Here is a 14,909-nt window from a genome sequence, read left to right on the forward strand (position 1 = left end):
CCAAGCCCCCCATGACCCTTCAGCTTTCTGGGGCCCTGGGCTGGAGCCTCACGGGCTGGACCCAGCACCTGCCATGAATCTTAACAATTAAGAAACACGCACACGCGTGACCCCAAGAAACTCAAGCGACAGCGAAAGCAGATTCTCTTTTCATCTCCCATGTCCTCATCTCCTGTATGCTGAGAGCTGACATGTACTCCCTCCCTTCTCCTCCCACCTCTGCTTCCAAGTATAAATAACACAGTCAGTGCTTATGATAAAGAGGTTAAAATGCAACTCCTTCCAACTGCCGGTAATGACAATGAGCTTCTGAATTCTAAATGTTTCATGAGCATCAGCGATTTCGCATCTGATTGCTTTTACCTCGGACTCCCAGCTGGAGAGAAGGCCTTACCTAGCTGCCCCCGAGGCTCTGAACAGCAGGGCACACAGCAGCAGCACCGACACCCAGAGCAGGGCGAGGACGAACACGCCGGCCCCTACGCCAAGCACCGTGCCAGCCATGCGGGGGTCGCGGCTGAGCACTGGGCACAGTGCGATGAGCTGGTCCTGCTGTTAGGGGTGCTGCTGGGCTTCTGGGTGTTCCTGGGTTTCCTAGGAGGTCAGACACAGAAAGTCTGAATTCATTCTGGGAAACTTCTGATGATTGATGTGGGAGGAGGAGTCATCAATACAGGTCTTAATAAGTCTCTCTCAGAAACTGACATATCAAGCAGCTAAGAATAAACCCTTGACAGAGGATATACAAATGGCCAATATATATGTGAAAAGTGCTCAACTTCATTAGTCATTCAGTTCAGTTCAGTTGCTCAGTCGTGTCCAACTCTTTGCGACCCCATGAACTGCAGCACGCCAGGCCTCCCTGTCCATCACCAGCTCCCAGAGTTTACCCAAACTCATGTCCATTGAGTCAATGATGCCATCCAACCATCTCATCCTTTATCATCCCCTTCTCCTCCTGCTCTCAATCTTTCCCAGGATCAGGGTCTTTTCAAATGAAGTCAGCTCTTCACATCAGATGGCCAAAGATTGGAGTTTCAGCTTTAGCATCAGTCCTTCCAATGAACACCCAGGACCGATCTCCATTAAGATGGACTGGTTGGATCTCCTTGCAGTCCAAGGGACTCTCAAGAATCTTCTCCAACACCACAACTCAAAAGCATCAATTCTTTGGCGCTCAGCTTTCTTCACAGGCCAACTCTCACATCCATACATGACCACAGGAAAAACCACAGCCTTGACTAGACGGACCTTCGTTGGCAAAGTAATGTCTCTGCTTTTTACTATGCTGCCTAGGTTGGTCATAACTTCCTTCCAAGGAGTAAGCGTCTTTTAATTTCATGGCTGCAGTCACCATCTGCAGTGATCTTGGAGCCCAGAAAAATAAAGTCTGACACTGTTTCCACATCTATTTCCCATGAAGTGATGAGACCAGATACCATGATCTTCGTTTTCTGAATGTTGAGCTTTAAGCCAGCTTTTTCACTCTCCTCTTTCACTTTCATCAAGAAGCTCTTTAGATGTTCTTCACTTTCTGCCATAAAGCTGGTGTCATTTGCATATCTGAGGTTATTGATATTTCTCCCAGCAATCTTGATTCCAGCTTGTGCTTCTTCCAGCCTACAGTTTCTCATGATGTACTCTGCATATAAGTTAAATCAGTAGCATGACAATATACAGCCTTGATGTACTCCTTTTCCTATTTGGAACCAGTCTGTTGTTCCATGTCCAGCTCTAACTGTTGCTTCCTGACCTGCATACAAGTTTCTCAAGAGGCACGTCAGGTGATCTGGTATTCCCATCTCCTTCATTCAGTTCAGTTCAGCTGCTCAGTTGTGTCCAACTCTTTGCGACCCCATGAATCGCAGCATGCCAGGCCTCCCTGTCCATCACCAACTCCTGGAGTTCACCCAGACTCACATCCATCGACTCAGTGATGCCATCCAGCCATCTCATCCTCTGGCGTCCCCTTCTCCTCCTGCCCCCAATCCCTCCCAGCATCAGAGTCTTTTCCAGTGAGTCAACTCTTCGCATGAGGTGGCCAAAGTACTCGAGTTTCAGCTTTAGCATCAGTCCTTCCAAAGAAATCCCAGGGCTGATCTCCTTCAGAATCTCCTTCATTAGGAAATTGCAAATAAAATACAGTACCTCTAGACACCTACCAGAATGGCTAAAATGAAAATGATGGACAACTCCAAGTGTTGACAAAAATGTGGTGTAACTGGAAGCCTTGTACTCTGCTGGGAGAGTGTAAGTTCTTACTAGCACTTTGGAGACTCTTTGGCTATATCTAATAAAGCTGAATATGTGAACCCTAGATCCAACTGTTCTCTTCCTGGGTGTGTCCCCAACAGACATGTCATAAGTTCACTAAAAGATGCACAAAAATTCAGGGCAGACCTATTAGAAATAGTTACAACCTGAAATGACCTGAATATACATCAATTAAATAGGTAAGTGAGCTTTCTCAGGTGGCGCTAGTGTTAAAGAATCTTCCTGCTAATGCAGGAGACACAGAAGACCCAGGTTCGATCCCTGGGTCAGGAAGATCTCCTGGAGTAGCAAACTGCAACCCACTCCAGTATTCTTGCCTGGAAAATTCCATGGACAGAGGAGCCTTGTGGGCTACAGTCCTTAGGGTTGCAAAGAGTTGGTATTATAGATACAACTTATTCACTCATACAATGGAAGAGTAAAAAGAAGCAAGAATGAACAGACTACAACTATATCCAGCATTGTGGGTAAGTTTTGCAAATATTAAGTATAGAAAGCTAGAGGCAAAAGAGTTCACACTGTGTAATAACATATATATAATGTTCAAAAACAGTTCAAACTAATTTGGGGGTAGAAGTCAGGAGTGTGGTTGCCTTGTGACTAAAGGGGCTTCTGGGGTGCTTATGGAATTTTGTTTCTTCAGCTGGGTGTGGGTTACACAGCTTTGTTAATTCTGTTAAACTGTATCTAGCTGTACACTTCTGATTTGCATATTTTTCATTATGTGTCTTTTACTTTTCCAAAAAGGTTTATTTCAAAGAAAGTCTGAAGAGACACACCAGACAAATGTAATATATGGGCCTTGTTTGGTTCCTGACTCAAACAAACCTGTTATACAAAACCTTTTAGGAGATGACTGGAGGAATTTGAACAGTATCTGGGTATTTGACGATGTTAGGGAATCACTGTTTATTTTTTAAGTGAAAAACAATGTTTTTTTTTTAATGTGATGATGTGGTTATATTACTAAAAGATTACTTTTAATATACAAATACACAAACACACACAACACAAATAACAGAAAATGATGTCTAGGAATTTTATAATTATCTAGGACAGAGGAGAAAGGGATCAATATAAACAAGGCTAGTCCTGAATTCACTGTTGAAGATGGAGTGGTGAATATATCAATTTTCCTATACTATTTTCTATACTTTTGAATATATTTGAACCTTTTGCAATAAAAGGGTTGTGTGTATGAATAAGTATATACAGGGAAGTAGGAATAAATCCAACAAAAGATGTAAAGATTTTTATGGCAAAAAGTATAAAACTTTATTCAAAGATATATTTATATATTTTAAAGGCCTGAATAGAGAAATAACCCCTGTTCCTGAATGGATGGGATGGTTTAATATTCAAACTCAATTTTCCTTAAGTTATCAGCTCAATGCAATTCTAACCAAAATCTCGAAATAGTTTTTTGTGGAACTTGAAAACCAATCCTAAATTCACATGCAAGAGCAAAAACCCAAGAATAGCAAAAACAATTTTGGGAACTAGGATGGAAAACTCGCCTTTCATGTTACCAACTGCTACAAGACACATTATAGAACCACGGTAATTAAAACAGTGTGATCGTGGCATAGAGACGCATGGGCCAGTGCAACAAAACAGAAAGCCCAGAAGCAGAGCCACGCATTCAGGAGAACTTTGCACAGGACAGAGTTGGCTTCATAGTCAACGGGTAGAGGGTTTCATAGACAGTGTTGGGATAAGTGATTATCCAATCAGAAAATAATAAAACCAGATCTCTGCTTTATATCATACGCAGCAGCCAATTTTAAATGGAAAGTTATTCGTAATAAAACAGCATATGTTTAAATATACAAACGTTCAAGGCTGACTACACTAGAATACATAATGAAGGACCGCACTCAGATGCTCGCACCTAAACTTAGAATCGGCATGAACGCAAGAACTACAAACGCAGGCTGATGCAGGTGTGTTTCACAGCAACTCAAATACCACGGGCTGGGCTGCCTTCACTTACGGGGTTTTCTACAGTGATGAACGACTCTGGTAAGAGTTCCAAACTACAAATAAGTATAATTTCCCCCTGATTTACATTAGAGTTGCATTCCTGGAAATTTTACTATGTTCAACTGTGCCAAAAGATACATTATGCTTATATAAAAATTGGAGTAAGATTCTGGGTTCATATTAGAAATGAATATCCTGTGAGACACTTGGGATGTTGTGCAGGATGAAGGACAATTCTTCATGGTGAGGGGCTGTCCAGTGTATCACGGGCCTTCCAGCAGCCCTAGTCCTGCTCTGTAAACCCCAGGAGTGCCTCCAAAATCACACTAATAACCAAAGGTGCCCTCACAAACTCCAAAATGACCAAACGGAGAGTTCAGTTCAGTTGCTCAGTCGTGTCCGACTCCTTGTGACCCCATGAATTGCAGCACACCAGGCCTCCCTGTCCATCACCAACTCCCGGAGTCCACCCAAACCCATGTCCATCGAGTCGGTGATGCCATCCAACCATCTCATCCTTTGTCATCCCTTTTTCCTCCTACTCTCAATCTTTCCCAGCATCAGGGTCTTTTCAAATGAGTCAGCTCTTCGCATCAGGTGGCCAAAGTATTGGAGTTTCAGCTTTAGCATCAGTCCTTCCAATGAACACTCAGGACCGATCTCCTTTAGGATGGTCTGGTTGGATCTCCTTGCAGTCCAAGGGACTCTCAAGAGTCTTCTTCAACACCACAGTTCAAAGGCATCATTCTTCGGTGCTCAGCTCTCTTTATAGTCTGACTCTCACATCCATACATGACCACTGGAAAAACCATAGCCTTGACTAGACAGACCTTTGTTGGCAAAGTAATGTCTTTGCTTTTCAATATGCTGTCTAGGCTGGTCATAACTTTCCTTCCAAGGAGTAAGTGTCTTTTAATTTCATGGCTGCAATCACCATCTGCAGTGATCTTGGAGCCCAGAAAAATAAAGTCTGCCACCATTTCCACTGTCTCCCCATCTATTTGCCATGAAGTGATGAGACCAGATGCCATGATCTTAGTTTTCTGAATGTTGAGCTTTAAGCCAACTTTTTCACTCTCTCTTTCATTTTCATCAAGAGGCTCTTTAGTTCTTCTTCACTTTCTGCCATAAGAGTGGTGTCATCTGCATATATGAGATTATTAATATTTCTCCTGGAAATCTTGACTCCGGCTTGTGCTTCCTCCAGCCCAGCGTTTCTCATGATGTACTCTACATATAAGTGCCACCCCCTTAAAGAACCATGTGGAGGTTTAATCACTAAGTCACATTTGACTCTTGCAACCCCATGGACTATAGCCTGCCAGGATCCTCTGTCCATGGGATTCTCCAGGCAAGAACTGGAGTGGGTTGCCATTTCCTTCTTCAGGGGATCTTCCCGACCCAGGGATTGAACCCGGGTCTCCTGCATTGCAGGCAGTCTTTCCCAACTAAGCTATGAGAGAAGCCCAAGCCTAGATCAATAAACTCTGGCATAAAGAGATGTGAACAAAGGTGTTCATGATAGCAAAACATCTGAGAAAATCTAAATGCCCATCAGTAAGGGGATGGGTATTATATACTCATGACAACTTAAAATCAATGAACTTGAGCTAGCTGTACTGACATGAATGTATCTACTAGGTTGGCCAAAAAGTGTGTTCCATAACATCTTATGGAAAAACCCAAATGATCTTTTTGGTCAACCCAAAAAAACCCAATATCGAGTCTAAAAGCAAGTTGCAGAATGAAGCCCACAATACTATACTATTTGTATCTTTAAAATTAAAAAAAATACCTAAATCATTATATATTTTGAGATATACAGTAAACATAAAACCATGGGCATAAATGGCGCAAAACAATTTCAGGAGATTGTATGTCTCTGGGGAGGGAGGAAGGAAGGAGAATGGGGTCAGGAAAGAGAACAAAGGGATCTGAACTAAATCTGTGATGGTTTGTTTCTTGAAAATAAAAAACTTAAGCAGATGAGAGAAAAAAAGTTAATGTTTATTAATCTAGTTGTTTGTGTATAGGTCTTTGTTATAATTTCCAGGGCAATATTAACTATTTTTGAAATTTTTGAGATAAATATTAATTTCTAAAAAGGTAATTGGTAGCAGGGTACATATGAGCTGAGATCAGAGAATAGAGACTAGTGACCAGTTAGGAGACTATTGCAATTCTCCAGATAAGAGATGAGGCAGGTCTGGGCTTCATCTTAGCTATGGAAATGGGAAGGGGCTTAGGAAGGTGGCATTAGAGGTGACTCAGGTTTCCTGCTTGGTTGACAGTACTGCCCTTAGCAAGAGAACTAGTTAAGTGTAGTTGCTGCTGTTTTGGATATTATGTAAATTACCTGTAAGACTTGTACCAACTCTAACACCTAGAATACAGAGCAAATAGTAGTTGAAGCTGGTATTATTAGAAATATTGCCCTTCACTCCTCCAGAGAAACATGAAAGTTCATTTGACATTGGGTTCTGTACACAGTACAGCTTTAAAGTATTGAGATGAATATCCCCAACCTCTTATAAGAATGAAGTTTGTCATTTTACAACCAAACCATACATTTTCTTACTAAGCATAGAAAGGCAGGGCTGGATAAAGTACAGAATGTTTTTGTGGGGAAAGGGTGAACATCTACTCATTTTATCTTGTTAACTGAGTGTGGGCATAATGCTTGTGATTATTTCCCTTATTGGAATAGCTAAATTATTGAGTAAAGCTTGATAAAAAAATAAAATAAAAAGAATTTTCCAGGCAAGAATATGGGAGTGGGTTACCATTTCCTTCTCCAAGGGATCTTCCCAATCCACTGATCGAACTGGTGTCTCCTGTGTCTCCTGCATTGGCAGGTGGACTCTTTACCACTGTGCCACCTGGGAAGCCTTTTAATTAATATACAAGGCTTTTTCAACCCTCTTCTGAGAATTGGGCTTCCCTGGTGGTTAGCCATCTTTCTCAGATGGTAAAAAATCTGCCTGCAATGCAGAAGACCCAGGTTCAATCCATGGGTCGGGAAGATCCCCTGGGGAATGGAATGGCTACCCATTCTCCAGTATTCTTGCCTGGAGAATTCCATGGACAGAGGAACCTGAGAGTTACAGTCCATAAGGTCGCAAAGAGTCAGACATGACTTAGTGATGGAGCATGCAGGCACTATGGAAAACAGTATGGAGATTCCTCAAAAAATTGAGACTACAACTACCAAAACCCCCAGGTATCCCATTTCTGGGCATTTATCCAAAGAACATGAAAACACCAATTTGAAAAGATATATGTGACTCTGTGTTCACCACAGCATTATTTACAATATCTAAAATATGGAAACAACTTCAGTGCCCATCAACAGGTGAATGGATAAAGAAGTTGGGTGTGTATATATATATATATATAGAGAGAGAGAGAGAGAGAGAGAGAGAGAGATACCCATGAAGTGAAAGTGTTAGTCACTTAATCGTGTCCAACTCTTTGGGACCCTGTGGACTGTAGCCCTCCAGGTTCCTCTGTCCATGGAATTCTCCAGGCCAAGAATATTGGAGTGGGTAGCCATTCCTTTCTGCAGGGGATCTTCTCAACCCAGGGATCAAACCCGGGTCTCCCATATTGAGGGCAGATTCTTTACCATTTGAGCCACCAATATATATACATATATAAAATGGGGAAAAATAAATAAATAAATAAATAAAATGGAACACTATTGAACCATTAAAAAAGATGAAATCTTGCCATGCCAACATAGATCACTCTTAAGGCTAAGTGAAATAAGTGGAGAAAGACAAATACCACATAATTTCACTCATACTAGTAATAAACAAACAAAAATGAACAAAGCAAACCAAAACAAGAGGGAGATCCACAGAACAGAGCAGTGGTTATCAGAGGAGAATGTGGGGAGGATAAAAAATGGCTAAAGGGGATCAACTGTAGGGTGACTGATAGAAACTAAATTTTTGGCGGTAAGCACGCTGTAGAGCATATAGAGATGGAAATACAATGTTGTACACATGAAACATACAATGTTATAAACCAATACCTCAATAAAAAGTAAGTCTTAAAGAAAAGCGAAAAGAATGGGTTACAGTAGTGAACGGTTTTTCTGGGGGGTTCCTTTTCATTTTCCTTTATAGCTGTTCCAAGTCTTCAAAAATAATTGGGTGGGAGAGGGTGAACTTTCACACTTTTTTCTACTTTAAACACTTCAATATGGTTTGAGTTTTAAAATATTAGGATAATGCCTCTACTTTTGTAATGAAATCAAATGAAAGTCTGGGAAAAAATCAATTGCCATACTACCAAAATAACACCGATATGGCACCATCTCTTCACGTGATGATAGAAAAGGAAGATCAGTGGATGCAGATTACATCCTTCCACCCTTTTTCCTGGGTGCTATTGCGATTTGAAAGTGCGCAACCACAGCCTGTCTGTCATCCACACCACCCGGGGGCCCCCAGCAGGCAGCCCTACAGTGCTGGAGAGTGAACAGTTTCCCTGCCCAGTCGCTGATTCAAACCGGCAACAGGAAAACAGTGCCCCCCAGGTCTCATCTTCAGAATGTTCGCCTGGCCACTTCCCAGGAGTTGGGAGAGAAATTTGGGTTTTGATCACAAGATTTCCCCCAATTCAGCATCTACTGGCCGCCGGACCTCGGGTGGAGATTAGCGATGATAATAGTCTGAGGGGTCCCTGCCCCGCCATCGCCCCCAGCCTTATCCCACCCCCCGTCAGCCACAATCCCCTACCATTCTCTCTCCTCTCTTCAGCCGCCCCTATTTTCCTCACCTCCACCCCGCTCACCTGGCTTCGCATCTCCCGGGTCCCACACTCTCAGCCCAGCCAGTTTCAGCCCACAGGGGCTTGGGTCTACTCAGGACGAATCACAAGTGGGCTTTCATCTAGGAGATTCTGGATTGGCTAATCAGCGCCACTCTTTTAACTCCCGAATTTCCCCTCATTTGCTTACGCCGCCGCGGCTCCAGGCAACAGGGAGCGTGGTGGGTGGACACGTCGCCCTCCGTTACGCACTCTGATTGGTCGATGGCTGCTGGGACAGGCCTCAAGTTCGATTGAATAGAGGTCTTCCGGGCTCCCCGCGCTCGCCCCACCCCGTTGTCAATCACACCATCCCTTAGGTAACCCACGGGACCATTGGTCAGTCCCGCCGGAGGGCGGGTTGTTGGGCGGAAGTTATAACTGCTTATAACTTCCAACCAAAGGAAATAAGATAAAGAATGCATGTTCCACTGCTTAATCAGGAAGGGTGGACAGACAAAAAAACATACCAAATAGGACTTAGCAGCAGCAGCAGCAGCAGTTATAACTGCTTACTTATATAACTGCGTTATAAGCAGTTACTGTTACTCTGTTACTATGGAGACAGCACAGCTGGTGTGAGGCCCAGAGTCCAGGCAACCCCTTAGCGCCTGTTTCGGAGTCTAGTGGGTATCACAGTTCAAGTCCTACTGGCTTCGTGGACCAAAGGACTTGGGATCAAGTCAAATTAGGCCTCAGAGAGTGGGTCAGACCCAGTCACTAAGGATTCCTGAAAAATATCTTGGAGAAAACTGAGTTCCTAAAGCACTGATTCTGTAATAACGTCACGTTTTCATTTGTCCTCATCTCACTTTATTGTATTTAGCATTATTCTAATGTTAGCCTTAGGATTTACACTATGGCAAGGATCATCCTATTACTCACGGGGCAGACTGGGAAAGAGAAGTCAGGGTCAAGTCAAGTAAATCTTCTGTAGCTATGCCTCCTGGCATTTGGGAATGGAGATGGTCCATGCTTTTAGCAAACTGCTCTTGCCTAACTGCAAACTAAAACTTTTCAAGATTTTATCCTGAGGTTATAGTGTGTAGACTAAAAGATCCGTAAATCAGGCCAACCAAAGGAAATAAGATAAAGAATGCATGTTCCACTGCTGAATCAGGAAGGGTGGACAGACAAAAAAACATACCAAATAGGACTTAGCAGCAGCAGCGGCAGCCCTATTCGAACCTTTGACCTTACACAAAATGCTGAAGCATCTCGAAGCACACTATTCAATCCTGGAACACTCAGTCTCTGATTTAGGGGGTTCAGCTCCCCAACCACAACTTTATGAGTGAAATGGAAGAAGATTGTTGAAGTCCATTGAAAGTACATCTCACATTTATTCTGCTCTCAAGGTTTCATTTGCAGTCATGTGTACTGATTGATGATTTTTTTGTGTTTAACAACTTATGTTTACTTGGCCCAATGAGGAGTTCTGTGATTAAGAAAGCCATTATTTTGATAATTCATCTCCTTGGAATTGTTTGTTAACTGTAGCTAAGCACTAGAGACTTTGAGGATACAAAAGAAATAGGATGTGTGACTCCTGCCTTAATAGCTTGTGGTTTGTTAATGTCAACTGTATGAAACAATTAGGAAGCACTCTAAAGCAAGATATGAGAAATGCCAAACTTTATTTATAGTTAATTTCTCCAAAAGATAGTAATACTACTATCCTAATATTAATAGTAATATTACATATCTGCAGGAGCTTTGCAGCTTTTAGAGCACTCCTTCAATTGTTTCAGCGGTCCTCAACTTTGTGGTACCAGGGACTGGTTTCGTGGAAGACAGTGTTTCCATGGACTGGGGAGGGCAGTGGCTGGGGATGGTTTCGAGATGATTCAGGCACATTACATTTATTGTGCGCTTTATTTCTATTAGTATTGCATCAGCTCAACCTCTGACCATCAGGCATTAAATCCTGGAGGCTATGGACTCCTGACTTGTATTATTCGGGGGAAATATTGCTTTGGCTGGAGTTCTTGTGGGTCTTCACAGTACAGCTAGAACTAATGCTGGGCCCTGGCATATAGGTAGGAATGGGAAGCATGGACCAAAGATGGAAGGGGATCCAAGGAGAGAAAATAGTTTCAACAAAGAGGCCAAGACAAGATTGAGGGCAGAATATCCGGGGAATAAGGTGGAGACAAATAATGGACAATAACATTGTGAAGACCAGCTGTTGAGGATAGGTCTGGGCTCTTAATATTTTGGGGGAAAGTGTTCAAAAGCTTGAGACTGGGAACGTTAACCTCCTTACACTTATAGTGACCAACTGACTTTAGTTAAATTGTAAATTAAGAATAGGGTACGAGTGATGAGGCACTCCCAACTTCTTACATCTTCCTGGATGGAAATAGCCTTTTAGGTTTTCTCTCTCGTAAGAAGGGGCTCTCCCCCCACACCCATCCCTATCTCCCCTCTTCACTGGGAGCCCGTAGTAGTTGTTTTATTAAATGTTCACATCCTACCCTGTCATTGAAATTGAGAGAGGTGCTATCACCGTAGCATTCCATCTTTTGCCATCTCTTAATTGAAGTTCACTCTAAAGAAGAGTGATTACTTGACCATCCAATCTTTCTCTTTTTAAAAATCGTCTTCTGTATACCAGGTGTCATATAGAACTCCACAGCTCTGCTGTATATCTGTCACTTACCTCGTACTTGTAGAGTATACATAGATGCCATATATGTATGCATATAATTTGTTTAATTACAATGTTCTTTTCTCTTGAACAGAAAAGTCCAAGCAAGAACAATAACCAGTGTCTAATTTCCTTTCTCTCAAATGTGTAAAATCATTCATCATGCTACCTGATAGAGAAATAGGGTAGCAGAAAGGCTTCTTTCAGAGAAGGCAATGGCACCCCACTCCAGTACTCTTGCCTGGAAACTCCCATGGATGGAGGAGCCTGGTAGGCTGCAGTCCATGGGGTCGCTAAGAGTCGGACACGACTGAGCAACTTCATTTTCACTTTTCACTTTCATGCATTGGAGAAGGAAATGGCAACCCACTCCAGTGTTCTTGCCTGGAGAATCCCAGGGATAGGGGAGCCTGGTAGAAGGCTATCTATGGGGTCGCACAGAGTCGGACACAACTGAAGCGACTTAGCAGCAGCAGCAGCAAGGGTTGTTTAGGGTTACTGAGTATAAGGAATGATTTCAAGACAAGACAGTTTTTTCCTATTCATATTACAGCTATCCAAACTTTTCCTGCCAGACAGCCTTAAATTTCTTGTATATATTTTCTCATGTGTTTCCATAGGTCTGAAAATGTACCCAAAACTTCAATACTTGTTGATTATTCACTGAGATTCAAAAGTTACCATCATTGTATTCTGCTAGTTGGGACACTGGGTTAGGAAAAAAAAAAAGCTTTCCAGTACTACTGTCAGTAGTTGGACCTGAGTTACTGGCCTTCCAACATTACCCTGAATCACCAGTGTGATTTTTCAGATCATAATTTTAACCTATTGCCATAGATCAGGAGTCGGCAAACTATGGCCTGTAGGTCTAACTTTCCTGCTGTCTGTTTTTTGTATGACCTGCAAGCTAAGAATGATTTTTACATTTTTTAATGTTTGGGGAAAAAAGCAAAAGAACAAAAATGTGAAAATTTTGAAATTCAAATCTCATTGTCCATTAGTAAAGTATTATTGGAGCACAGACATGCTCTTACATTTACATGTGGTCCATTGCTGTTTTCATTTACAACAACGGAGTTGAGTAGTTAATGCAGAGGCTGTTAAGCCCACAAGACTAAAAAAATTACTATTGGGCCCTTAGGAAAAGTTTTGATTCTTACTATCTTACAGATCTCTAATGAATCCTATTCTATGGAATGTTGGAACTGAAATAGACTTTCAAAGTCTTACATTGATAAAGGTAAGTTGCTTCTTCCTAAAAACACAGTCAGCGGACAGAACCAGTATTATTAATAGAACTGTGGTTTCATTGGTCTAAGTTTTTGTTTTTTTGTTTTTTTCATTTGTGTTGTGTCTTTTCTGATATGATGCTTATCTTAGGATGGGAGTGATGTTCTATAGTCTGGAGACAAGGAGCGTTCAAAAACCTTTCTAATTTTGTTCTCTTGTCTCATCAAAGAAATATAGTGCACCACAATCAATTTATGGATAACTGGATTTTCACCATTTCAGCCAATATGAGCTGTCTTCTGTCTTCCATGTTTCTCATTTCTCAAAAAGTGTATAGCCGTCATGAAAAACTTTCTCACTTTTATGTTTAAAAAAAAACAACAAAAACACTTTCTCTTTCAACAAAGGAATTCAGAGATGGCTGACTTTCTATTCCAGTCTAGGTTCTTAAAAGAGATGAAGACAGCTAGAAAGGCATAGGACACAGTCTTTGCCCTGGAGTCCATGGATGGACCCTATGTGTGGATAGGGGCAGTAGGTGTCCACAAACCCATCAAAGGGTGAGGTTTAGTGTATATGTGCATATGTGGGCTTTTCTAGGGAGTACTGTCCTTAGCTTTCATAAGATATTAAGAGTTCATAACCCCAAGAAGATTTGGAATTTTAGATATATAAGGGGTGTGTTTTGGGGAGAAAGCTGCTCAGATGCGTGGTAGGGGAGACTTGATCTAGGTTCTCAGGTTTGTAAGACCTTAGATGGTATGAGGGAAGAGCTCTTTGCTCACTTACATCAGCCCACCCAAGTTGTGTGTGTGTGTGTGTGTGTTTTACCTCTTCTGTCACTTATAAAGGTGATAAAAATTCATCAGATTCACATAATGGTTGAACTCAGAGGGTGATGAAATCCCAGTATAATTCTCTCCAAAGAGTGTTCTGATTAATAGAAACTGCAGAGGAACTAATTTTATGAAAATAGCAAACGGGATTTTTTCAGCTGAAGCAAACCGGGAGAGCGGGGTGCTGATGCCGAGTGAGCGGAAGATGCAAACAGCCCCATTGTGCGGAGCTGACAGCTCCAATCTGGCCGTTTATTTATTAAATGTCTTTCTGCTGTAAATTATTAAGCCTGGATTCTGGGAGATGAGGGAGCTGACAGGATAAGACAATAGAACGGAAAGCAAACCTGGATGGCTTGCTTCAGAATTATTGCAGCATTGTGTCTCGTAAAAGCCCCTGTCTTCCTGGGTTTGGAGAAGGGGGAAGAAATCCTCTTTGACAGGACTCAGACATGGAAGAGACAAGCAACATGCTGTTGATTTCTGATTTTGTTTGCCAGTTCTTACAAGCCAGAGTGTTCTTCAGAGAAATTTCAACCTGTTGGCTCAACAGCTGGGAGTCAGGCATTTTGTCTATTCTCTGCAAGAAGCTGTTTCGCCCAAATAAGGAAGAACTTGGTCAGTTTTACCGTTAAGTATCAAATGAAATGTTTTAGGGTCCTCAACCGTGACAAGACTGTATTCACTTGGTTTATTTGATAGTTGGAAAGATTTCTCATGCTGGGAAGATGTTCTAGGGTCTAATTCTGAAGAAGAGGAAAAGGCTGGTGACAGAGAGGGAATTGAACGTTGATTATGCTCATCATTGCTTGAAAAACTAGAGTTCTGATCAATGGGGAGTGGCTGGTTTATGTGACCTTAGGCTTTATTTTTACACCTCTGTTTTCTGAATAGTGTAAGAGGGTGTGTGCGCGCGTGCCTGCTAAGTCTCTTCAATCATGTCTGACTCTTTGTGACCCCATGGACTGTAGCTCGCCAGGCTCCTCTGTTCATGGGATTCTCTAGGCAAGAATATTAAGAGTGGATTGCCATGCCCTCTTCCAGGGGATCTGCCCAACCCAGGGATCAAACTTGTATCTCCTGCATTGGCAGGTGGATTCTTTACCACTGAGCCACCTGGG

General features: G+C 42.1%; 1 protein-coding gene across 5 annotated transcripts in view; it reads right to left on the reverse strand.

Moving 5' to 3' along the window:
- Positions 1-9,144, reverse strand: part of TMEM218 (transmembrane protein 218) — a 17,319-nt gene extending 8,175 nt beyond the window's left edge. For all 5 annotated transcript variants that reach the window (XR_824295.1, XR_824293.1, XR_824294.1 and 2 more), the window contains exons 1-2: positions 9,058-9,144; positions 395-594 (exon numbers count right to left, since the gene is read on the reverse strand). Coding sequence is in view for 1 of the 5 variants with exons in the window: in XM_010829457.1 (XP_010827759.1) it covers positions 395-504 (110 nt within the window). In the remaining 4 variants the exon portion in view is untranslated. The remainder of the gene's footprint in view (positions 1-394; positions 595-9,057) is intronic.
- Between the last annotated feature and the right edge of the window lie 5,765 nt (positions 9,145-14,909).

The sequence above is a fragment of the Bison bison genome, unplaced genomic scaffold, assembly GCF_000754665.1.
Source record: "Bison bison bison isolate TAMUID 2011002044 unplaced genomic scaffold, Bison_UMD1.0 scf7180017864506, whole genome shotgun sequence".
Classification (NCBI taxonomy): domain Eukaryota; kingdom Metazoa; phylum Chordata; class Mammalia; order Artiodactyla; family Bovidae; genus Bison; species Bison bison.